At 39.6% G+C, this 23,929-nt stretch overlaps 1 protein-coding gene across 23 annotated transcripts in view; it reads right to left on the reverse strand.

Moving 5' to 3' along the window:
• Window positions 1-23,929, reverse strand: part of cacna1ba (calcium channel, voltage-dependent, N type, alpha 1B subunit, a) — a 169,758-nt gene that overhangs the window by 45,434 nt on the left and 100,395 nt on the right. For 15 of the 23 annotated variants that reach the window (XM_037531401.1, XM_037531414.1, XM_037531415.1 and 12 more), the window contains exons 9-23: window positions 23,213-23,302; window positions 20,913-20,996; window positions 18,897-19,115; window positions 18,063-18,175; window positions 17,439-17,551; window positions 16,824-16,955; window positions 11,774-11,846; window positions 11,570-11,687; window positions 11,357-11,424; window positions 8,780-8,886; window positions 7,596-7,658; window positions 4,311-4,346; window positions 2,003-2,779; window positions 498-682; window positions 264-384 (exon numbers count right to left, since the gene is read on the reverse strand). In XM_037531401.1, the coding sequence (XP_037387298.1) occupies window positions 264-384; window positions 498-682; window positions 2,003-2,779; window positions 4,311-4,346; window positions 7,596-7,658; window positions 8,780-8,886; window positions 11,357-11,424; window positions 11,570-11,687; window positions 11,774-11,846; window positions 16,824-16,955; window positions 17,439-17,551; window positions 18,063-18,175; window positions 18,897-19,115; window positions 20,913-20,996; window positions 23,213-23,302 (2,299 nt within the window). The remainder of the gene's footprint in view (window positions 1-263; window positions 385-497; window positions 683-2,002; window positions 2,780-4,310; window positions 4,347-7,595; window positions 7,659-8,779; window positions 8,887-11,356; window positions 11,425-11,569; window positions 11,688-11,773; window positions 11,847-16,823; window positions 16,956-17,438; window positions 17,552-18,062; window positions 18,176-18,896; window positions 19,116-20,912; window positions 20,997-23,212; window positions 23,303-23,929) is intronic. The other 8 variants (XM_017691221.2, XM_017691210.2, XM_017691220.2 and 5 more) reach the window with 3 other exon arrangements.

The raw sequence follows: 23,929 nt of genomic DNA on the forward strand, positions 1-23,929 counted from the left end.
TATTATTTAAAAAAAAGATGATTTTATTGGCCCTGAAAAGGTAGGTCATCTCTAGTTTTCTGTTTTGCTTCAAAATTCTAAATGTAAGTGCACTAAAACAAAACATACACATGCTGCAGTCTTTCTCTGCTATGATCCTTAAGAGCAATGATGAAAAATGTATGTACAAAATACAGTCTTGGTACATTGCCAGTGTCTAGCTTAGAGCAGCAGTGCGTGACTGAAGAACCCTAAGTCTTGTTCACATGCACGCATATACTCACGGGTTAGTCTGGCTGAAGATGAACATAGAGCTGTAGGGCAGGATGGGCCGAGGGCCACTCTGGTTCACCTCCTCCAGGTTCTTCTCCGTCATGGGCACAGTTTCACTGTCAATACTGTTCACTGAGACAAGCAGATGCAACTTACATTTAAGAGACCAGGTATGAACCATAGATCTGTGCTAAAAGAATATTCTGGCTGCACTATTTAGCAGGTTTATTATGAGCAGTGCTTACTGGGTATGAGAGTGGTCTCCCCTGGCGGAGAGGTGATGGTGACCGGTATGTGCACTCCCAGACCCCCTGTGCGGCTGACGTTTCTCTGGTTGTCTGAATCCTCTGGTTTCTCCAGACCCCACCTATTCCCCACTGTAGGCTGCTGAGGCGTGGCTGCTGGAGAATCTCCGCCCATTTCTGTATGCCTTCAGGAGCAAATTTAAGTTCTTTCATACAATATGGAGCCTGTATTTCTGGGCAACAGTACTGTCTAGATTAGGGGTCAGCAATCCATTTGAATCCATAAGAAGAGCCATTTTGCCCCGTTTCAAAAAAATTTTATCATCTTTTTATTTAATGTTTATTTTATTGGTGTAACATTTTAACATCTTGGCTGCGTATAAGTCTTTGTGCAAAAGTACATGCTTAGTACATGTCCTGGTATAGGCAAAAAATAAATAAATAAAATAAAGGAAAAAGCAGACTTACTCCGCTCTGCTTAAAGCTTTTGCCTAGCCAAAAGCTGCTTTTCTTACGTCTCTGGCAGGATATTTTTCCGCAAAAATACAATGGTTTGTTGTAAAATATCTCTCAACTCTGGTGGCTGACAGTTTCTCATTGCAGATTAAACCAGCTGGAGTGCATGTAAATGCAAATAAGTCTGTCCATTCACCTCTAAATTATCTGTTTGTCTTCAATCTTTCTCTTCTTTTCTTTTTTGTTAGCTACTAGCTAGGCAAAACTGTATTACTATGTGACCAGCAGTCTGCGTGCCAATTTTCAGTGTTAACTGTTGGTCAATTAGCAGTTACACATTAATTCCAGCACTTAAGGTCATTTATTTAAATTGATTAAAAAAACTCATTTAAGGTCATTTATTTAAATGACAGTTATTTAAATGACAGTTAAAACTGTGTTTTATTTACTGGAAAGCACTATTTTACCACAAAATGAGATTAATTTATTTTTACCTAAAAATCTAATTCTGCTGTAGAGCTGCAAAGGGGCAGATAAAGAGCTGCATGAGGCTCCAGAGCTGCATCTTGCTGACCCCTGGCCTAGGAGCACACATGCTGTTTAAGGAATTACATGTGCTACCAGGATTGAAAGAAATACGTGTTTACAACCTATATGCTGCACATGAATGTCCCTTCAAGTGGAAACTTCAGAAACATTACTGATACCCGAGTCTACACCCTGTTATTGACCTTTACTCTTTCATCACGATAGTGGAAAGGATGGTTTCAGTGGATTAAGGTTGGTCGTTTTTTATTTTTCTAAATTGATTTAAAGAAATATGTTTTAGTTTCTCAAAACTATTGTAAAACAATGTCTCAGGCATCAGCCAACATATTCATAACCATTTCATGTAAAACCTAAACTTTAAGGCATTAAACATTCTGGTTTCTATCACCAACACTGAACAATTCTGACCCACTAAGGTTCTCTGCAATTACAAGCTGCTGTGTTTATTCCTTCCAGCTTAAAGGACAAAAGGGAAAAATTACTTTAAAAACAACTGTTACCTGTGTCCTGGAGACTTGCCCTCTTCCATCTGCCCGTTTTCTCTCTGCTCTTCACCATCCAGCGTGGACTGGGCCCTGCCTGCTCTCTGCCGGTGCCTCCTCCTTCCCCCGTTTACTCCATCCTCCCCACGCCTGTCTCCCTCTCGCATCCCTGAGCGTGATCCGTCTCTATGATGGGAGCGTCTCTCACTCCTACCACCACTGCTCAGGATGCCATTACCCTCTCGGCTGGTTCTATGCGAATGGTGGTGTCGGTGTTCCCTCTCTCCGCTCTTGGCCTCGTCTGTTGACCCCTGCTGGTGGTGGTGCCTGCGTGCCCCGTCACGGCTGCGGCTGCACTCCCCTTTGCCCTCTTTGCATTGTGTGCCCTCGGGCTCTTTGCTGCTGCGGCTGTGGTGGACGTGCCGCCGGCCTTCCCGTGAGTTTCCTGTCGTCTCTCCATTCTCCTGTGTTTCATCAGATTGACGTTCCCGCCGTCGGTGGTGCTTCCGGGGCAGGTGCGACTGCGGAGGCTCCATCATGTGGGGATCAGGGGCATCCTGAGGAGTCCCGGGCTGGCTCTGCATATTCCTAGGCTCGTCCCAGCAGCGTGGCTCCACCACCAGTGGCCGGTCAAGGTGGGTGGTAAGGTCAGGGCGCAGGTGCTGGCTGGAGGCCAGACGTGGGTTGAGCTCCTCAGAGTAGAGTGCCTCACTGCTGGCCCGCATGTGTTTACGGATCTGTGCGGTGCGCTGCTCCCACACGGACATCATCTTCAGAGAGCGCCGCTGCTCTTTACTGGAAGGAAAAAAAATCAAGGAAGAAAGGTTTACCATTTAAATAATGATGTTCATAAAGACAAAATTAGTGAGAGAATAGGGATATTAATCAATCAAGCACATTCTGGGGGAAGAAATGGACTTTTATAATTGTTTTTCTCCATCCATGTCAAGACCACCTTTTACTCTCTTAAGCTCCCCAGTGAAATGCCTTGAAATGCCTCTTTCATTTTCTTACTCACAGTTCACTGAAACAAGCATTTGATTTGACTTCTGCCGGAAGTGTGGGTTTTAATCCATACTAAGCATGAGAGGAATTTCAGTTTAACAATTATATGATGTAAATCAAATGAACAGATTAATGACAGTACTAAGACTAGACTTCCAAGTGAATACACAATGTGATTTTTCCTCCAATTAAAAGTCCTTTCCTGCTTCATGTGTCTTATTGCATTGTGTTTCATAAATGCCTTAAACTACACTTAGCATCTAATTAGCACAATAACAGAGCCATGCTTTGTTGTGTTAAAACTAAGCAAAAGCATTGGCTTCCTTCTGGGCTGTTGTGTGTGAGACAGAGAAAGAGAAGAGAGGGAGAGAAAAGAAGGTCTTTATGGATGTCAAATTCCATAAGTCAGTCAACCGTGACTGGACATGCTGTATCCGGTCTGCTAATGCTTGTGGATTATGACTGACCAAAGTTGGACCATGCATCCCAAACACAATATCAGATGCCTATGGATCATGACCTTTAGGGAGAGGGCATATGTGACTAAGCCTGCTTTGATGAAACTCTGGAATTGTATCTTAACTCTCCTTCCACACATTTGATTGACTGCAAACGTCTCCCATTGCAATCCCATTGCTGTTGCCATTCTGGGGATATTTCACATAGCAAGCCCTATGGCTGTCAGTTGTGACAAGAGTGCTATTTCAGTCAGAAGTGTGCTGGGGAATTGGTGAAACTTTGATATGAAATGATTTTCATGCTGGTGTGACACCTAAAGCTATAATTGGTTACAATTGGCCCATTTTTATAATAAACAATGAAAAGTTCTTTTTTCAAATACAAACTGTCATTTTATTCAACTCTGTGGTAATATCAAAACCTAGTTTAGCAAGCCAGGTGAACTTAATTTAAATGCATTTTGTTCATTTTGTTAAATGCAAATCCCCTTTTCAAATCATTTATCTATAATCAAAACCTTGGCATTATCACAATTAATAAAACTCCTGGAAAAAGTGGTAACTTTAGTCTCCCTGCATGAATGAATAGCAACCAAGGGAATCAAGTCATCTTAACTTACCTCAGCTTAAACCCCATTAAATTGACAGTATTAAGAGAAATCCTTTTTTTTACATTATAATGGACAAAAGAGGGGGTTTCAGATGCAGAAAAATGAAATATGGGTGAATTAATTCAACTCCAGTAAGCACCAATGCACCAATACACCAAACACAATGAAGAGTACAATGCTGGTACATATGGCTTATAGATACACGATACAAATTTAAGAATGTAAGTCCCAGATCCTACACAGTACCATTACCTCAAGTAGTGATGGGCAGGGGAGCAGACATAACTCCTAAAACACATACAGGGGCACACAGTCAAAAATACACAGACACACACCATAGGAGTTCTCACTTCGCCACATAAAAAAGGTTACAAAACAGAGAAAATTAACAGCAGAAATACAGAGGAGTATACAGAAAGACAGACAGACAGACATAGGACAACAACAAAGCAACATAAAAGTTTCAAAACACACACACTTATATGACAGAAATTAAAGAAATTAAAGCAGACACATACAGGGTGTTAACACACAATCACTTCACTTTTTGCTCTGTTGAGTCAATAAAGATGAATCAATCTAAAATGAATGCCAGATTACTTTGGTGGTTTCCACTGCACAAAGCACCAGAACTGTGCTTTTTCCAGTAGCCATCGGTCCAGTTACAAAGGATCCAGTTTTACAGTTTTTGATACCTGCTCAGTGTCTAAAGGTACTCAAGGGTTCTCTCCTTTGGTGGCACTTGTAGCTCTTTTATATGAAGATAAAGACACCAAGCACGTTTACATCACAAATACATGCACCAGAATGTGAACTAGAATGGTGTGTTGATGTATCAGTTATTAGGTTTAGAGTTATTACTTTGAAAAGAGCTCACCGAGTTGTCAAGCTAGCTAAGAAGCTAATACTACTAGCACTTATGCTAGCCTCCACAGAAAGAGCGCATTTGTTCTTCCTGTCACTGGAAACAAAAATATAAGATCTTTCTGATTCTACACGTGATTCTGTGTTACTGTAGACATTTGTCAGTCTACTGTCAGTCAAATATCTGTCAGTACAAGTTTTAAGCTATAGTGAATGGCCAGCCATTAAGTTTAGCTAACTAGCAGGCAAGGTAATTAATTAACCAAATTAGACTATAGAGTGGGAATAAAATATTATTACAGCTGCCTCTCAAGCACATGGAAAATAAAATAAAACATTTGTTTTTGAATGTGCAGCCACATAATAGAGATAATATTTTGATAGAATAATAGAATATCAGCAAATATAAAAACAAACCAAGTCGTTTCAGTAAATCTAATGCAAACCAGTCTGCTGTGAAAAAAATCTAATCCCACCTGCTTAGTCTTAGAGTTAGCACAGCTGAAAGAATGGCAGTGTGTTTCTGTGTGTATGTGTGTTTGCAGATGGTGGGCACTCCAGGGCTTGGCTGGCAGAAGTGCTGACTCACTGGGCATCAGCAGCAGTAGGAGCAGCAGCAGCAGCAGCTCTAGTAGTGACACTCATTCACATACAGACAGCTGGCTCTGAGAACACGGGACACTGCCAGTTACAGTGCCAGGCTAACAGCTAACAATCAACACATGGAAGAGAAACAACAGCTAAACCTCACTGCTAACACGTCAGCTAACAGCCCTCCATACATACATACATTGCTACATAAAGTCCACTGATGTCAGCAAAATTTTCTCCATCCCCCCTAGTGTAGTCAATCAACTGACTTGCTTATATGCTTTCTGACATTGTTATGACGCATTTTCCATAAAAATGGACAAAAGTACTTCACGTAGCTAAAACATATCAGCAGCCATCTTGAAGCCAGAATTTAGCCCATAATTTTGTTTCGGGGATTTTTTTTGATAAACTATTCCTTAAACCAAAGCACAGTGCTCTCACAGGCAAAACATCCAAAAAAACTAAAGCAGATTGATTCCATTCAGACTAACAAACCATGAAACGTCACTTAAAAACAGTGACTCTAAAGCTAGCCGAAACAACAATCTTTAGGCTTCAGATATTCTTTGGTAGTACCAAACGAGTACCCAAAATCTCATCCACAAAATAAAAATAGTTTTTGTTTGCTACTGCAGTTCAAAATATATTCAGGAGGCGGCAACAGTGTATGACTAGTAAGGCTGAAGCTTCTTGCATACGCTGTATGTCGCTACAGAAGCTGCAATAGTAGCCCTCTTGTTCAAATACAGACACTGAGGGTGTAACGAATTAGGAGCATTGTTTCATTTATCATGGTTTTAGTAAGCTGTTCTTATTTATTTATAATTATTAGGCTAGTTTGTCATTTTTTTAGCACAGAAAGAAGAAGTAAAGGCAAAAAGTGGGCCCTTGCAAGCTCAGTCATAGGTGAGCTACAGAGATTATTGCAGAAGATTGAGGCCATATGTCTATAGGAATGTGAAGAAGACCAGCCCCCAAAGATGCAGGGCAGGTACCCTTCTCAGCTTGTGCAGCCTTGTACAGTCTTCCTGGACCCAGCAGCAAGCTGACAGGATTCACTTCAATGCAATTGGACCACTCAAACTCTTTACTTCCACCCCACAATACAGCTCTCTGTGAACTTTACCTCCATGCCAAACCCCTCTGCCTGAGAGCAACCATGACAGAAGCAGCAACGGTGTTCTCTTCTTAATTCACTGCCAGAATTCACCACAACAAGGTTTGGGGGCTGTCGTTTCCTAATTTTAGCAATGCCCTCACCAGGGCCTAGTGGCATAAGTACCACTATACTTACATATCACTGCTGTCAGAAGAAAACCTCATATCTCCAAAAACTTTACAGAAAAAGGAAAAAAAACCTGTTTCTCTTTTAATGGAAGTCAAAGGATCCAGATTTTTTTTCCAAGTCATTTTAGGCTGTTTCTTTTGGTCCATTCATCATGAAATTTGCACTGAAAATGGCAAAAATGGAGATACAAGGTTTTCTTCCGACAGCATTGATATCTGAGACAATTCATGTATTTTTGTTCCTTTAGCTTCAATAGCCATTTGAAAAACAGTACAGCTTCTTGCAGTCTGAGGCTAGGTGACGTGGGTGCCTAGTAGAAATTTCTGATGTATATTAACCAAATCTGATACATTTCTTTTAGTAATTTCCATATATAAATTGATCTTTTTGAAGGCCTTTGCAGATTAAATGTGATGTAGAAAGTGTTGTTGTTTAGAAATTGTTTGTGGCCTGAAAAAAAGACAAACCTTCGGAATACTAAAAACAGAAACAAATAAATAACACACAAATACTTTCGCAGTATTCGGGCCGGTCCTAAATCACACTAATATAATATCTAATAACACAAAAATATTGCTCTTGAAATTCCTTCACCACAGGATGGACATGCATATGAGATTGAATATACTGTACTATACTGTAATATACAAATTCATAATGAAGCACATTCAGAGTTCTGATTTGGTATACATTTAAAGTGAGTGGAGATGGAGCGACACGGTGCAGAGGGTGTGCGTGGAATAAAGGACAGGAAATGAAGGAGCAAGCTGTAGCAGAGTAAAGAAACTCACGGTGAATCAGAGCCGGAGTGGGAGGAGCTGTGTGACAGTGCACCTCCATTTGGCCTTATAAAACTGCATAAACCAAACCAAATCAACAAACAAAACAAAAACAAAAACAAAAGATGGGAGGGGAAAGAAACAGCGGGTGGGCCTTGAGACAGTGGAGCTCTTAGTCACACTGACTCTGGCCACACCCCACAGAGGTCAACTCAATGGGAGTAACAGTTTCAACTAAGTCATGCCAGATTTCAACAGAAAGGTTTACATATTATTTACAAAGACATTTATCCTTCAGACATATGCAGCTTAATTATGGTCCAAGAACTGACCTTTTCAAATGGTCTCCATGAGAAGGATAAATGAGTTGTAAATGAACAGATAATTCAGAACAAGAGAGTTCCAAACTGATACCAAATCAAGCAACGAAAGTTCAAAATGTAAATGTCATTGACATATTTTATGAAAGAAATCGTAATTTTATCAGCATAAAGATTGTTACAGTAAAATGAACTAGTCATAATAACATGACAGTTATTTCAGTTTAACTATCAGATTTAGATTAAACTCTTGAGCCTACTAGGCTAATGCTCAGTTAAGAGTGTAATATAATGCAATTTGTTAGGTTAACTGATATTCCATGTCAAGGACAGATGCATTACTGTTTTATTGCAATAAAAGAACACAATGACAGTTATTTAACCAGGCAGCTCATATTACCAAGGACTGTATCATTAGATATAAACTTGAATGTCCCATACAGAGAACTAACTACTTGCCTAATGTGCTCCTCAATTTGTTTTTCCCTCTGCAATAGACTCTTCTCTCATGGCCTGTCTCTCAAACATATCAGTCAGGATCTACACATGCTGCGCTGTCTAAACTGCACATAGTCTGATCCATTCAACTGCTAAAATATCCATGCTGTTCAGTGGGGACAGAAATATTCATGTAAATAACTCAAACAAAACACGCAGATGAGTGTACGTGTGCAGACACACACAAACACACATGCAGTGTAAACTCAACACACACTTACACATACACTTAGTATTAAAGAATTCAGCACAAATGGGATTAAACACATACATAACATACACAGACAAAACAACATAAATATTAACAAGGAAAAGAAAAAGGAAGGCTGGAAGTGGTGTGGTCTAACTGCACTGGGGTGTAAATTCCCCCTCACTTACGCTGTGAGAGAGATGTTAGCAGCTGACATGGGGCTGACTTCCTTCACCTCTTTAGCTTTCTGCAGAGCCAACTTCTTACTGATAGCCTCTTCCTGTTCCTGCTCATCCTGAGAGAAACAAAAGACGAAGAGAAAGTATTACTGTGTTACGACCATCACCAGCAAATCAGAATTACAACATCCCAAAGCATTAATATCAGCAATATACTACATTTTGTGGGATACACAGCGTATAAGTAATACATAAATGATCTGCAACATACACAGTTGTTAGTCATGCACACATGGATCAACAGTTTCAGTTATTGTTCACATCAAACATCAGGACATGAAAAAAATGCTGACTGTGGCATAGTTGCTGGTGCCAAACTGAGTAGTTTGAGTGTTTAAGAAACTGTTGATCTCCTGGGATCTTAATGCACAACAGTCTCTAGAGGTTACAAAGGTTACATGGAGTATAAAATAAATGCCCATTGACCAGCAACTCTGAGAACGGAAACAACTCGCTGATGACAGTGGTCAGAAGAGAATGACCAGACTTGCTCCACCTGACAGGAAAGCTACAATAACCACTCTTTATAGCAGTGGTAATCAGAACAAACCTTGGGGGAGATGGGCTACAACAGCAGAAGACTTTATCAGATTCCGCTCCTGTCAGCCAAGAACAGGAGGACTGGAAAACGTCACATGCTCTCATGTATCTCAATTTCTGATTCAACATGCAGATGGTAGGGTCAGAATTTGGTGCAAACAGTAAAAATCCATGCACCTAACCTGCCTTACATCAACAATTCAAGCTGCTGGTGGTGTAATGATTTGGGAAATGTTTTCTTGGCACACATTCTTGGCCCCTAATACTAATTCAGCATTATTGTTTGACTGCCATAGTCTATCTTAATACTGTTGCTCACCATGTGCTTCCCTTTATGCCCACAACTGACCCATCTTGTAATTGCTATGTCCAGCTGGATAAATGCATCAAAGCACAAGTAATTTTAAACTGGTTCCATGAGTTCAGTGCACTGCAATATATATATATATATATATATATATATATATATATATACATATATGCACATACAGTATATTGCCAAAAGTATTCGCTCGTTTGTCTTCTCACGCCTATGAACTTGAGTGATATTCCATTCTTAATCCATAGGGTTTAATATGATGTCAGCCCACCCTTTGCAGCTGTAACAGTTTCAGTTCTTCTGGGAAGGCTTTCCACAAGGGTTATGTGTTAATGGGAATTTTTGACCATTCTTCCAGAAGCGCATTTGTGAGGTTAGACACTGATGTTGGACGAGAAGTCCTGGATCGCAGTCTCCACTCTAATTCATCTTAAAGGTGTTCTATCGGGTTGAGGTCAGGACTCTGTGTGGGCCAGTCAAGTTCTTCCACACCAAACTCGCTCAGCCATATCTTAATGAACCTTGCTTTGTGCACTGTTGCATAGTCATGTTGGAACAGGAAGACACCAACCCTTACCATTCCCACAAAGTTGGGAGCATGAAATTGTCCAAAATCTCTTGGTGCTGAAGCATTAAAAGTTCCTTTCACTGGAACTAAGGGGCTGAGCCCAACACCTGAAATACAACACCACACCATAAGCCCCCCTCCACCAAACATTATACTTGGCACAATGCAGTCAGACAAGTACCGTTCTCCTGGCAGCCGCCAAACCCAGACTCGTCCATCGGATTGCCAGATAGAGAAGTGTAATTCATCACTTCAGAGAACACGTCTCCATTGTTCTAGAGTCCAGTGGCAGCGCTTTACTAAGTTTGGAGGTCTGTAACGATTGAGAAAATTCTCTGCAGAAAATTGCCGACCTCTGCGCACTATGCGCCTCAGCATCTGCTGACCCCGCTCTGTCATTCTATGTAGCGAACCACTTTGTGGCTGAGTTGCTGTCATTCCCAATCACTTCCACTTTGTTATAATACCACTGACAGTTGACCGTGGAATATTTAGCAGTGAGGAACGTGGACTTGCACAGGTGGTATCCTATCACGGAACAACGACAGAATTCACTGAGCTCCTGAGAGCGACCCATTCTTTCACAAATGTTTGTAAAAGCAGTCTGCATGCCTAGGTGCTTGGTGTAATACACCTGTGGCTATTAAAGTGACTGGAACACCTAAATTCAATGATTTGGATGGGTGAGTGAATACTTTTGGAAATGTAGTGTATATATGTGTGTGTGTGTGTGTGTGTGTGTGTGTGTGTGTGTGTGTGTGTGTGTGTGTGTGTGTGTGTGTGTTCCTGTGATTCTTCACTGTACTGTAGGTACAGTATTAATGTGAACATTCAAACCCTGCTAGCAATGCAGGGCTCTATTACCTTGAGTTACTGAGTGAGATAAGCATCATTCAATGGTGAACAGCCCTTCCAGACAGTGTTATGGACCCAATAAAGGGCGGCAGTGTATGGCAGGGTATGGAGATAAGGTCGCTCAGTCTTTAATCCAGCATACACAACTCGCAAGGAAGAGATCCACGGTGTGCCTGCGTAGTGACAGACTGCTGGTACAGCATGAAAGAGTATCAGAGGATGTGTGTGTATGTGTGTGAGCTACCTTAGTGAGTTCCTGTGCATTGGCGAGGTTGTCAACAGCAATGGCCAAGAACACATTGAGGAGAGTGTCTGATCAGACATGTTAAAGTAATAAGACTTAAATACATTTAGCACACAGTTTACAAAGATGCCATTAAAACAATACAAGGCATTTGCTTTGGAGTTTTACAGTGTTACTCAGTATTTTTCCCAGGGTGATCTAAGAGTAGGATACAGTTTCCGAACAGAGTGAGGACGATGAAGTAGACAGAAGAGAACATACCACGCTTCACCCCTCCCTGAGATTCAATCCCATGATACATTACTGCATTCCAGTCTTCTCCTGTCAGAATCTGTAACAACAAGTAAAGTAGCTGTGCATCTGCAGGCCTTACCAGACCCAAAGTGCCAACAAGAAACTACACAGAATCAACTTTACCTGGAATACTGTCAAAATGGCAGCTGGAAATGTGTCAAAGTTTGTCGTTGGGGTTTCTTCTTCAAAATTAAACCTACAAGACAAAAACAATGAGTCAATTTTTAACCACGGAACGATTTGGCAATCAAATGCAAGAAGCAAGTAAGGTAATATAATGGACATCTGGATTAAGTTAAAAGTTATTAGTACCATTTTGTTATACTATTTTAATGTAAGTATGTAATTGCACATTTAATTACATAGTAATTTGCATAATAAATTAGAATTGCAATCTGTATCCACAAATCTGCTATTTTCATTGTCAACAAACACATGCAAAAAATGTAAAGACTGGTTGGTCTTTCTATTAAAAAAACAATACTGTACACACTACAATAACTTGTTTCCCAATCAAATCTTAATATATCCTCATATATTAATGAGCACAAATGTAGCATTGATTGAAAGCTGCATTTTCATAGAAACTTAGCGACAGGGGTAAAATATAAAAATATAAAACTACACCATGATTTTGTTATTATTAGTGATAATAACTTACTACAGATGCACCCTGGAAGTTTTTTCCATAAAAAGTTGCCTGAGCAGCCTTTTGCCCTTTCTAGCTAAGAGTCATGTCTAACTCAAAATCATGTGGACATCACTGCCTTTCAGGTACCAAAAGATGAAGACACAAGGTGCTCTTCCAGTCTACCTCACTTTAATACTAAATTTCAATTAAAACATATTTCCAAACATGACAGTGACTGCATTACTCTGGACACATACAGTGCAGCACTGCAACCTGTGAAACAAAGACATTCATACAAATGTTTCTGTCTGCTGTTTATTCCCATATGCATAAAAAGGACAAATGAACACTGTTTCCTGAATGTGCAATTGCTTCTGGAATAAACATGCACAAATCCTCATTCTACAATCCAATCTAACGCCCACCGTCCTGCACTTTTGCATTCTCTCTATAGGGACCTAATTACAATGCTACAGAAAGAGTTGAACAGGAGGGAAGAAACTGAGTTTTTTCTGTTTCTCTAGGAAAAGACATACTTCTTGGCAGTGAAACTACCCTTTTTCCTAAGTGAGTGAATAGGGGAAGCAGCTGAATGCATTAGCCTTCATTATTTAAATAAGAGATAAAAAAAAGAGATCTGAATTATTCCTTAAATATAATAATGATTATGAAACCTGTAAAATTTGAGTTAATTTACTGTTCAGTCAGTACGTTCTGTGCTTTCAGACTTTTATGTATCTAGAATAAGTAGAATATATTTGACAATATGTTAAAAAACATTAGAAAGGATAAAGCAGAATAGGTAGCAGAATATTTCTTATGTCTATGGGAAAGGCTTTGTAGAAGCCTGAGACTTACAGTCTGAGAGATTCCAATTTATTTGGTACACTTATCTCCCACTTATACTCACAATTAGTGGCCATTTTATCAGAAACATCTACCATATAATTACAAACAGTAGTCCATCTTTAGTTAGACACAATTAAAAGGGAATTCCACTGATTTTGGAAAACTTTGCATAAACGTGTAAATGTAAACGTAAACGTGTAAATGTAAACATTCAAAGTGGTTTGTTGTAAAATGCCCTCTTCTTACAAAGTAAGGAACAGCGATAGGAATAAAACATCCCAAGAGTTTAATGTTTCTGAAAGCTACCTCACAGAAAGTAATTAGTTAAACTGGTGAACAATATGTTGCCTGATGCCAGAGACATTGTTTTACCACTGTTTTGAGAAAATATTTTGACCTAAACCATTTTAAATCAGATCATGGTGGGTAGGTACAGTGGGGCAAAAAAGTATTTAGTCAGCCACTGATTGTGCAAGTTCTCCTACTTAGAAAGATGAGAGAGGTCTGTAATTTTCATCATAGGTACACTTCAACTATGAGAGACAAAATGAGAAAAAAAAATCCAGGAAATCTCATTGTAGGATTTTTAAAGAATTTATTTGTAAATAAATATTTGGTCACCCACAAACGAGCAAGATTTCTGGCTCTCACAGACCAGTAACTTCTTCTTTAAGAAGCTCTTCTACAATAGGCAAGCAGGTTGGTGTGACTAAATCAATGGTGGGAGGAATTGTAAGGAAATAGAAGCCATACAAGACCATTGATAATCTCCCTTGATCTGAGGCCCCATGCAGGATCTCATCCTGTGGGGTCAAAATGACCATGAGAATAGTGAGCAAAAATCCTAGAACTACATGGAGGAACCTGATGAATGACCTGCAAAGAGCTGGGACCAAAGTAACAAAGGCTACCATCAGTAACAAACGACGCTGAGAGGGACTCAAATCCTGCAGTGCCAGGCGTGTCCCCCTGCTTAAGCCAGTACATGTCCAGGCCCATCTGAAATTTGCAAGAGAGCATATGAATGATCCAGAAGAGGATTGGGAGAATATCATGTGATCAGATGAAACCAAAATAGAACTTTTTGGTAAAAACTCAACTCGTCGTGTTTGGAGGAAGAAGAATGCTGAGTTGCATCCCAAGAACACCGAACCTACTGTGACGCATGGGGGTGGAAACATCATGCTTTGAGGCTGTTTTTCTGCAAAGGGAACAGGACGACTGATCTGTGTTAAGGGAAGAATGAACAGGGTTATGTATCATGAGATTTTAGCCCAAAACCTCCTTCCATCAGTGAGAGCACTGAAGATGGAACGTGGCTGGTTCTTCCAGCATGACAATGATCCCAAACACACCACTCGGGCAACGAAGGAGTGGCTCCGTACAAAGCATTTCAAGGTCCTGGAGTGGCCTAGCCAGTCTCCAGACCTCAACCCCATAGAAAATTTGTGGAGGGAGTTGAAAGTCCGTGTTGCCCAGCGACAGCCCCAAAACATCACTGCTCTAGAGGAGATCTGCAGGAGGAATGGGCCAAAATACCAGCTACAGTGTGTGCAAACCTGGTGAAGACTTGCAGGAAATGTTTGACCTCTGTCATTGCCAACAAAGGTTATGTTACAAAGTATTAAGTTGAACTTTTGTTATTGACCAAATACTTATTTTCCACCATAATTTACAAATAAATTCTTTAAAAATCCTACAATGAGATTTCCTGGATTTCCGCACGATGGCGTGGTGCGTAGTGCTGTTCCGCCCGATAACCCTGACGGAGAAGCGGCTTAGAAAATGGATGGATGGATGGATGTATGTATATGCAGGGCAATAAAAGGCAAAATATTTCCCAAAAAAATTTAGCTTTTTTGACGAACCACTATTTCATAATTATCACTAATGCACACTCAGAAGAAACATGCAGGTTCACTGATTGTTTTGGCTAATAAAAAAATAAATACATTTGTATTGACATTGCAACCTCTGGTTTCTATCACGACCAATGTAAGAAAATCCAAGTCAGTATGTTTCTCCACAATAAACTATTTCACATCTAAACAACTCAACTACAGATTTATGCAGAAACGTGGAAAAAATGGTGGAATTCTTTTTTTTAGGGCTGTCTTTGAAGGTACCACCATAGGACCATCACTGAACAAATTTTACTCGGATGGCGAACCACCATAGTCTTACCATCTTGGTAGCAGAAAGGTAATGTGTTTCATGGTATTACAAGTGTATCACATAGAGCAGCGCTGCTGGGGTTTTATGCACTGTGAAGAGTATATCACATACATAATGTCATTTTGGACAGGTACCATAACTCATTCCTTAATCTCAGTCGATGCTAAAAAAACATGATGCATTACGTTCATCCACCTCTGAACACATTCAAGCTCAAAATGCAGCAAGACAAAGGCACTTTTCTATCTCACTGAGCTCTGCATTGGAATTCCAGTGAAATCTCCTGCCTGTTCCATCAGCAGGGGAAAATTGAGTGTCCTGAGGCTTCAGCCCGTGTCTCTCTCAGCCTCATCTCAAAAACATTTGTGCAAAGTATTTGCTTATGCAACTCAGCGATCGTTACTCTGGATCGTATGACTGGATGTTTACGCGTTTAAACTGATATTTACCTTGTGGCGAGAGTGCATGAAGCCAATTCCTCTGTTACACAGGCCTATCAATAATTCATGGCACGGAGAAACGAAAACCTCCGCTCTTCCATTCCAACACTGACATGTTTGTTAACGTGAAGCACAGGGAAAATGAAATGGCAGACCCTGGAGGAGTCAATGTTGCTTCTGATGAAAGTGACTTTAGTAGAGCGTGACTTTCCCTTGTCAAGGGACAACAATACAAGTTTGTCATTTTAAAGAGGAATTCCACTTTTTTTTTCACAAATCTCTGCATAAACAAATCATTAAGATGTAAAGAAAGTCACCGAGGGCGGTTTGATGTAAAATATGGCATTTTAGAAAACCTGCCAAGTCAGAAGTGTTTACAGAGGTGATTGATATGGCACAGTGTGTAACACCTCTGCCCTACACATTTACAGACTTTTGATCCCCAGCCCAGGTTTGATCCACTGCCCAGGCCAAGCACCCTACACTACACCAATAAGAGTCCTTGGGCAATACTTCTAACACTGTCTTTGCCTATCTCTATAAAATGGAATAAACTGTAAGTTACTCTGGATAAAAGCCTCTGCCAAATGCCATAAATGTAATGATAAAAACGACGTCTGAAGAGTTCAGTACACTAAATGGTAATGAATCTTATGCCTGAGACATTGTTTTATGATAGTTTTGCTATAAATGTTTGGCATAAAACATTTTTTATCACTCTTATCATAATCAACAATGCATATAAAAACTCATAAAGACACATGTAAGTTCACATGTCATTTTAGGTAGTAAATAAAATGTCTATAATACCCCTGGTTCTGATCACCACTACTGGATAGAACTCTGACATGTCACATTCCCTAGTACAGTGTGTTTCAAATAAAACACTATGAAGGACTTAGTACATGTCAATGAATGAATTACTGAATTATGGAGAAAATGAAAACAATTTTGCGGGAAGGAATATACATACAGTTCATCTATCCTCTAAATATGCACGCACAACCCAAGTATAATACCTCAAACAATCTGCAATGTATTCACTCTCTAAAATGGAAACCTCTGCCCTAATACTCACTGGCCCCCAAAGAGCTGCATCCCCAGCAGAGCAAACACCACAATGAAGAGGAACAGAAGGAAGAGCAGACTGATGATGGACTTCATAGAGTTGAGCAGAGAAACCACCAAGTTCCGTAAGGAGTTCCAATACCTTCACACAGACACACACAAATAAACCACACTCAGAATGCTTTCAGTCAATCAATACAGCATTCTGAATAACTTTGTTTAGGAAAGGAAATATGTCTGGAAAGAGTCTTAGAATACACAATAAATCATCAGTGCATTAGAATATGAACAGAGAACACTGGAAATGTACACTTTTATGCAGTAGTCTGAATAAAATTTGGACAGGTCAAATTGGATGTTTGTGATTTTGGAAGTGAAATGGAAAAAATATCTGTGCAGAATTAGCAAAAGGGCACATACAGTACTTTATGTTTCATTTTGTCCAATACATTAAAGCAAATGGCACATTTATGTTTGTTCTCTGTAGAGGGTGTGTTAACTTACTAGCAATTAGAAAATCATCAGAACATCTAGTTTGACTCTGGGTGCTTAAACATTTTCAAATGACTGTACATCCAGTGTCAAATATCATAAAACACAACAAGAGTTATTTCACTTCTCTTACTTTGTAACCTTGAAGATCCTCAGCAGACGCAGAGCTCGTAACACACTGATGCCAAAAGAGGCACCAGGTTTAACTGCGGCCCATATCACCTCAAAAATGCTTCCCACAATCACCTGCACAAAACAGACATGAAATACATATCCATTCTCATTCGTTCTGAAGTCATGAACATGCATGCAACCATAAGATAATTACTGAGTTATTAATCTTATTCAGTAATTAGTATGAATATATGCAAGTTCTACTTTTGTGAAAACGAATAACCAAAGTGTGTTGTCATGTACATTATTGACCCAAGTTATACCCAGTCTGGGAGCAGCACACTGTCACCAGCAGAGCACCTGGGGTACCGGGGTTTAAATGCTTTGCCTGGGGCATAACCAAGAATACTGAATCAGTCCTGGGATTTAAAACTCTGACCTTCCAGATAGTGACTCATCTACCCTAACACTAGGCTACTGGCCACCCCATGCAACATACAGACCCTTAGGGTTTAAAAGGTTAAGTACTAAGATAATTAATTTCATTACTAAGGCAATAATGGTACTGACAACAACAGCAGGGCCTGGTGTTTTAATGAATACTTGTCATGTGACAACAAAATGTTTGTGGAAAGACACCTACCCCAAAGTCGAAGCAGTTGAAGGAGGAGTGGAAGTAACTCCTGGGCCCAAGACCGTACATCTTCAGACTCATCTCAGTCAAGAACAAGCCCAGAAACACAAACTCTGCCAAATCTGTAGCCATAAATACAGTATACATTAGTAATGATGTACTATAAATAAATTACTTAATTTATATACCACATATAAATTCATCTATATACCACCCTTTAAACATTTTCAGTACAGGATAAGAAGATTAAAAAGGCTATGAAAAAAGGTAATTTTTCAGCTTGATCTTACAATAAGAACACCTTTACATAATTTGTAAAACACATTACAGAGTATGTAAAATATGATCAAACAGATGCTATTTGCACTCCTCTGTTAATAGTAATGTATACTATTTATACCAAAGCTGTATGCTATTTGCACCCATCTGTAATCATCAGTAGAGTATTGGTGGCCCACAGAGTATTACATACTAAATCTAAATTCTTTCAAAAGTGTGTTATTATACTATAAAAATTATACTTCTTGACCATTGCGCAATGTTTATGCGAGAATCTCATATGTATCTCATCAGCTCATCAGAACCACTACTGCAAAGACATTAGAAAGCTCTTAACTAATTTATCTAGCTAGCTAACTACACAAATAACCTGTTTAATTGTAATTGATTATTTGAATAATATTGATTTTTTTCCTGGCTTAGACCAGCAGATAATTATTAAACTCTTCATAACTAAAATTGGTTACAAAAGGAGAAACAGAGCATATGGTCTGGAATTGGGAATCAGTGTTTGATAACCTGCTACGGGGAATAATGTATGTAGTTGGTCTCCAGTGTACTCACAGAGTGCATAGGTGAGCCACTCGGGCTGCTCGTAGTGCACAATGGCCACACACAGTGTGTTCAAGCCCACCAGGCATAGCACAGTCCAATAGAAGCCCTGTGACTTCACCATGCGGCGGATGAAGAAGCGGATCCTCTTCTCTTTCCTCCGGAAGTACGAGGAGCTCTCATTCTTGCTGCTCTTCACACTGGCCCGGGCAAACGGAGAACCCTGGGGTGCTGTGGTGGGGTGCAGAGAGAATAACAACACTGCATTAGAGCTGAAGGCGGGGGGGCAAGTCCCCAAAAATCACATATATGCACTTCTGTGATCACAATAAGCCCTTCTTAATATTTAACTGAATTTGCTTGATTTAAATGTGTATATTATTTTCATATGAATAACACATATCACATCAATAACATTGTGTGTTTTAGACTACTCAATTTTGGCAATAACTGTGTTCGTGTAATATATTTTATTGTTATGGAAATTATATACATATTTGATACAAGCTAATTCAGTGCAGTGTGTGCTTTGGTTTCTAACATGATAGTTTAGTGGGGAACTCTTATGAAAGAATAGATCCCCTAATGGTATTTGAACATGAAACCACCACATTTCACTCAAAATCACAACAGTGAAAGTGTGAAAGAATGCATTTGAGGGTGGAGCAAGGATAAGTCAAGACCCACCAGTGCACCACTATATCAATACTGCAACTTAATTTTTCACCTGCTGAAGCCCTACTCTTCATAAATATACACTTAGAATCTGCAGTTGGATCCTTAATCAATCATGCATTAATAAATATTCTATGTGTTAACTGACAAAGCTGCATGGATGAAGCTGAGCTCACTTCCCAACTTGGCGTCTGCCTCCCAGCTTCTGTGCTATATTAAACCCTCAGTAACTCAAATTAAACTCAAATGTCAAGGGTGTGAAAAAAGGCAGAGGTGAAAAATCGGCCCATTAGCATCTCGTAACTCGCCCTGGGAGAGACGAGGAATAATCATTTCATGGGCTATTTTAATCTGGAAATTTGACAAAAGTGAAGCCTCATAAACTGGCCAACCCTTCATGTATTCTATCACCACCCACCCACCCCCTCCTCTCTCTTTCCCCCAACTTCATCTATTGAAACTGAAACAAAACCCCAATGTCTTCAAATTTAGCAGCACATCAGCATGGGAATGTGGGTCTATATTAATCATTGTGTTAAATCAGCTGTGTAGCCCTGCAGAGCTGAAAGTGACATTGAAAAGGTACATGAAATTCACAAGAAAACTCTTTATGGGATACACAGCAATACTGTGTTTAGGTCACCTCTTCAACAGTTCACTCTTGAAATCATAAGCTTCAACTTTATTTTAATGTGAATCAGAAATCATAAAGACTTCTTCGTTCCATGCCGTGGCACATTTATCAGTGAAACACAGCATTGTGGGGTCTCTGAGCTAGCAGAGCGTTTTCTCGCGATGATAGGTAGGGGTGGTGGGAGGAGGAGCTGAAACATATTATTGGTCAATATTATTTATCCCGCCCACTGGTGCACTGTGACCAAAAAATCTGACAACATTTAGAGAATGGGCAGAATTCATTACATTTTGATCAGATTATGGAAAAACAAAAATTTTGTTTACTGTTAAAAACATGACAAATCCCTATATCGGTAGGTTACCACTGTTGCACTGTGCTTATGCCATGTGGAAAATTTTCTCTTGGATAATATCATAATCTAGCAGAATTATGAAAGGCTGAATGACTTTTTTGAGTTACATGTTTAGCTTTCTGTTCCTCAAACAGAGGACAAGTAATATAACAGCCTAGTAGAAGGATTTTGTTTATTTTTAACAATAGATAAAATATTTTGCATATTTTTGTACATCATATGGAAGACAGTTATTTCAGTGCATGACCAGCCTTAAAACATATCAAGGAAACTGGACTATTCCACAGTTCACATGGATGTTTTGTAATGAGGCAGCTTGTGTGTTTTGAGGTCCAGTATTATGAATCATGGGCTTGATGCTTACCGACTGATGAGATGTCAGTGAAATGGTCTTCTCCTTCTTCTGCATTGATGAGGTCATTTTTGCTCTTCTTGGATCTTTTCAACACTGAAAACATGAGGGAGACACAGATCCTGAGCTTAGTACACACTGGCTCATACGAAAAACAAAGAAAGCTGGACTAAGAATCTGTGAGACACAGAGAGCAGCATGAGACCACTAATACACACACACACACACACACACACACATAATGCAGGTGTTTGCACTCATGCAGTAAGAGCTGAGTCATCAGACTGAGAGCACTTCAGCAAACATCCACTACTAACCTGATAAACGCCGAGCGCTAATGTCATAATACATTAAGCATATGATTTAAAATACGCAATCACAGAACAAGACATCTAAAAGTGAAGCTAATCATGAGCCCAAGCTATGGCAGTCGGGAAGCACAAGCAGTAAGAGGGACTCTAATTAAATTACAGTGTTGCAAAAAAAAAGGGGATTTGTTTGGAAGTGCCCTGCAGCTTAACAACTCTGTAATACACCGCTGGTCAAATTACATGTTTTGCTGATTTGCTAAGTGAAAAGGAGTTATCACATTCTCTACAGAGAATAGGACATTTCTCTGCAAATGTCAGTACACAATTTCTATTTATTTACTTTCAATAGTTGAACACACTCGAAAAACAAACATAAAATATAAAATGTACTTTTGCACAGGCAATATTCTATATTTTATTCTCCTCAAATGTGATAAATACAATAAAAACAAATACTAACTGTGCATAACATGTGCAGAAGTATGTTCCCTGTAGAGGATATGTCAACATATTTTCACTTAGAAAATCAACAAAACATGTCATTAGTGTGTCATCAAGGGTGCCAAAATGTTTACATATAGCTGTATAATAGCTGTGTATCGACTAGACTGCACTGGTGGAGTACCAGACGTTTGCGGATAAAAAAAAGGGTTTTGATATCCAGAAAGGGCAATCCACAAATCAAAGTCGAATTCCAGGCAAGAGTAGTCAAACACAATGAAGCTCGAATAAAGGTACAAAAGGGTCAGGCAAAAATCCAAGTAGAGAAAAACTCAAATCAGGTCGATACACGGAAGTAAATCATAAGAACGCTCAGTGATTGCATAACAATACTTCGTGAAGTAGGAGAGTTCAAACTGAGTTTATATATCCTACTTCCTAATCACAGAAAGTAGGTACAGGTGTGAATCCTCAATAGTCCGGGGATTGCGATCTCTGATAGGACCATGGTGGCGTCATGTGATCCGGTGCAGGATTCTGGGGGTTGGAGTCTGCTGAGCCAGCGTCAGAAACTCCTGACTCAAACATGTGATCTCCCATGGCATTCTGGGAGATTGAGTTCCGTCTTTTACCCGAGACCGTCAAAGGCATGACAACTGGATCATTTCTCTTCAGTACAGCCTTGTGTTAACTAAGGCTTATTAGCTCGATATTAAGCCGTATTATTCAGTAGCTACTAAAAAGTATTCAGGAGTTACTATGAAAGTAATATTATGTAGTTATGAGCAAAAGTCTTATTTTTATCTTATTTTCCTTTTAACATTGAATTTTATTATTTTAATAACACAATATTTATATTTATATTTGCATAGTGTTTCCCACCACAAACATTGCACTTTGCTCCCCAGACAATGAGTTTGGGCAGTCCTGCCTTGGGGTAAAAAGGCTTGCGTCATTAGAAGAGTACCCCTTAAAATCTCTGGCTTATTGCATTCTAAGGCTTATTATTCAGTACATTCTGTCACTTATTATTGAGGGACTTCAATGCAAAATGGCTGAGCAATTCTTAGGTTATAGAAGTGTGTAATAAAACTTCAAGCCTGTTAAAAGGTTAAGTGTTTTAAAGTTCCAAAACAACCCATTCCTCAGTTTGTACAGTCCATATGTAGAAAATAATCTGCCTGTTTTGAAAATAGTGTTTTTGTGATGTCGCAAAAACAATGCATTCTGTATATTAAGCAGCTTAGCCCCACCCAATCATGCTGGCATTATAAGGAGTGTTTCAGCATGGATTACTTTCTGAGAGAAGCACAATACAGAACAACCAATCAGAATGAAATCCATTTGAATACAGTATTTTGGCCTTAAACCACAGTAACAAAACCAGTCTGTTTAATTTTAAGGGATGAAGAGAGGATGGAAAACGGTCATGTAAAAATGAATAATGACAGTTCCAGTACAATAACCCACACAAGCCTTGAAGTAGTGAGGATAAAAGAACATTGTACGACAGTTAATTTACGGGGTTAAAACTGAGTGATCTTTCTATAATATTCCCACCTGGGTTGTTGCACTTTCTCTTGTACCAGGCACCGTCCAGGGGAGACTTCTCCTCTGCGTTCTTATCCTCCTCAGCAAGCATGACTTCCTCTGAAGCACAGAAAACATTTTTTAATGCAGAAGCACATACATATACAGACAGAGGGTGCATGTGTGTTATGGCAGACAAATCATTCAGTCAAAAGAATTTTTCCACTCGGTTGAGTGGATCTCCATCCACCAGTCATGCGTTCCTGAAAACGCACCGTTACTCCAGACCACACACCCCGCCGTTTTAATCTGCAAATTGCACAGATTTAAGCACTAGTGGAAGGACATGTTTGGCAGTGAGCCATTCTATATGGAAGGCCAAGCAAGCAAATCTGGAGGCTACTGTGAGGTGATGAAACATTTAGCTGATCCTACATGCCCTGGAGCTGGAGCTTTTCCAATAATGAGTTATTGTTGTGTGTGCAGGCCTGTTTTGCAGCGAGCTTAACAATCGGTTACATTTTGTGCCATTTTTTGGCATTTCTTAACATTGAAACAAACAGAAAAAATGCAGAAAAGATGTGGATTCAAACCCCTGGATCCCCGTAAAGAAACGTCCACTGTTTTTTCCAATAGTGCTGCATAGTTTTGTCATAAAGATGCACACAAAGTGATCGAGAGTGGTTTAGTGTGAATGTCTCTATTTTAGAGAAACCTATCAACTCGGACTACCAGCCCATGTCTGAA

The sequence above is a fragment of the Pygocentrus nattereri genome, chromosome 20 (genome assembly GCF_015220715.1).
Source record: "Pygocentrus nattereri isolate fPygNat1 chromosome 20, fPygNat1.pri, whole genome shotgun sequence".
In the NCBI taxonomy this organism is placed as follows: domain Eukaryota; kingdom Metazoa; phylum Chordata; class Actinopteri; order Characiformes; family Serrasalmidae; genus Pygocentrus; species Pygocentrus nattereri.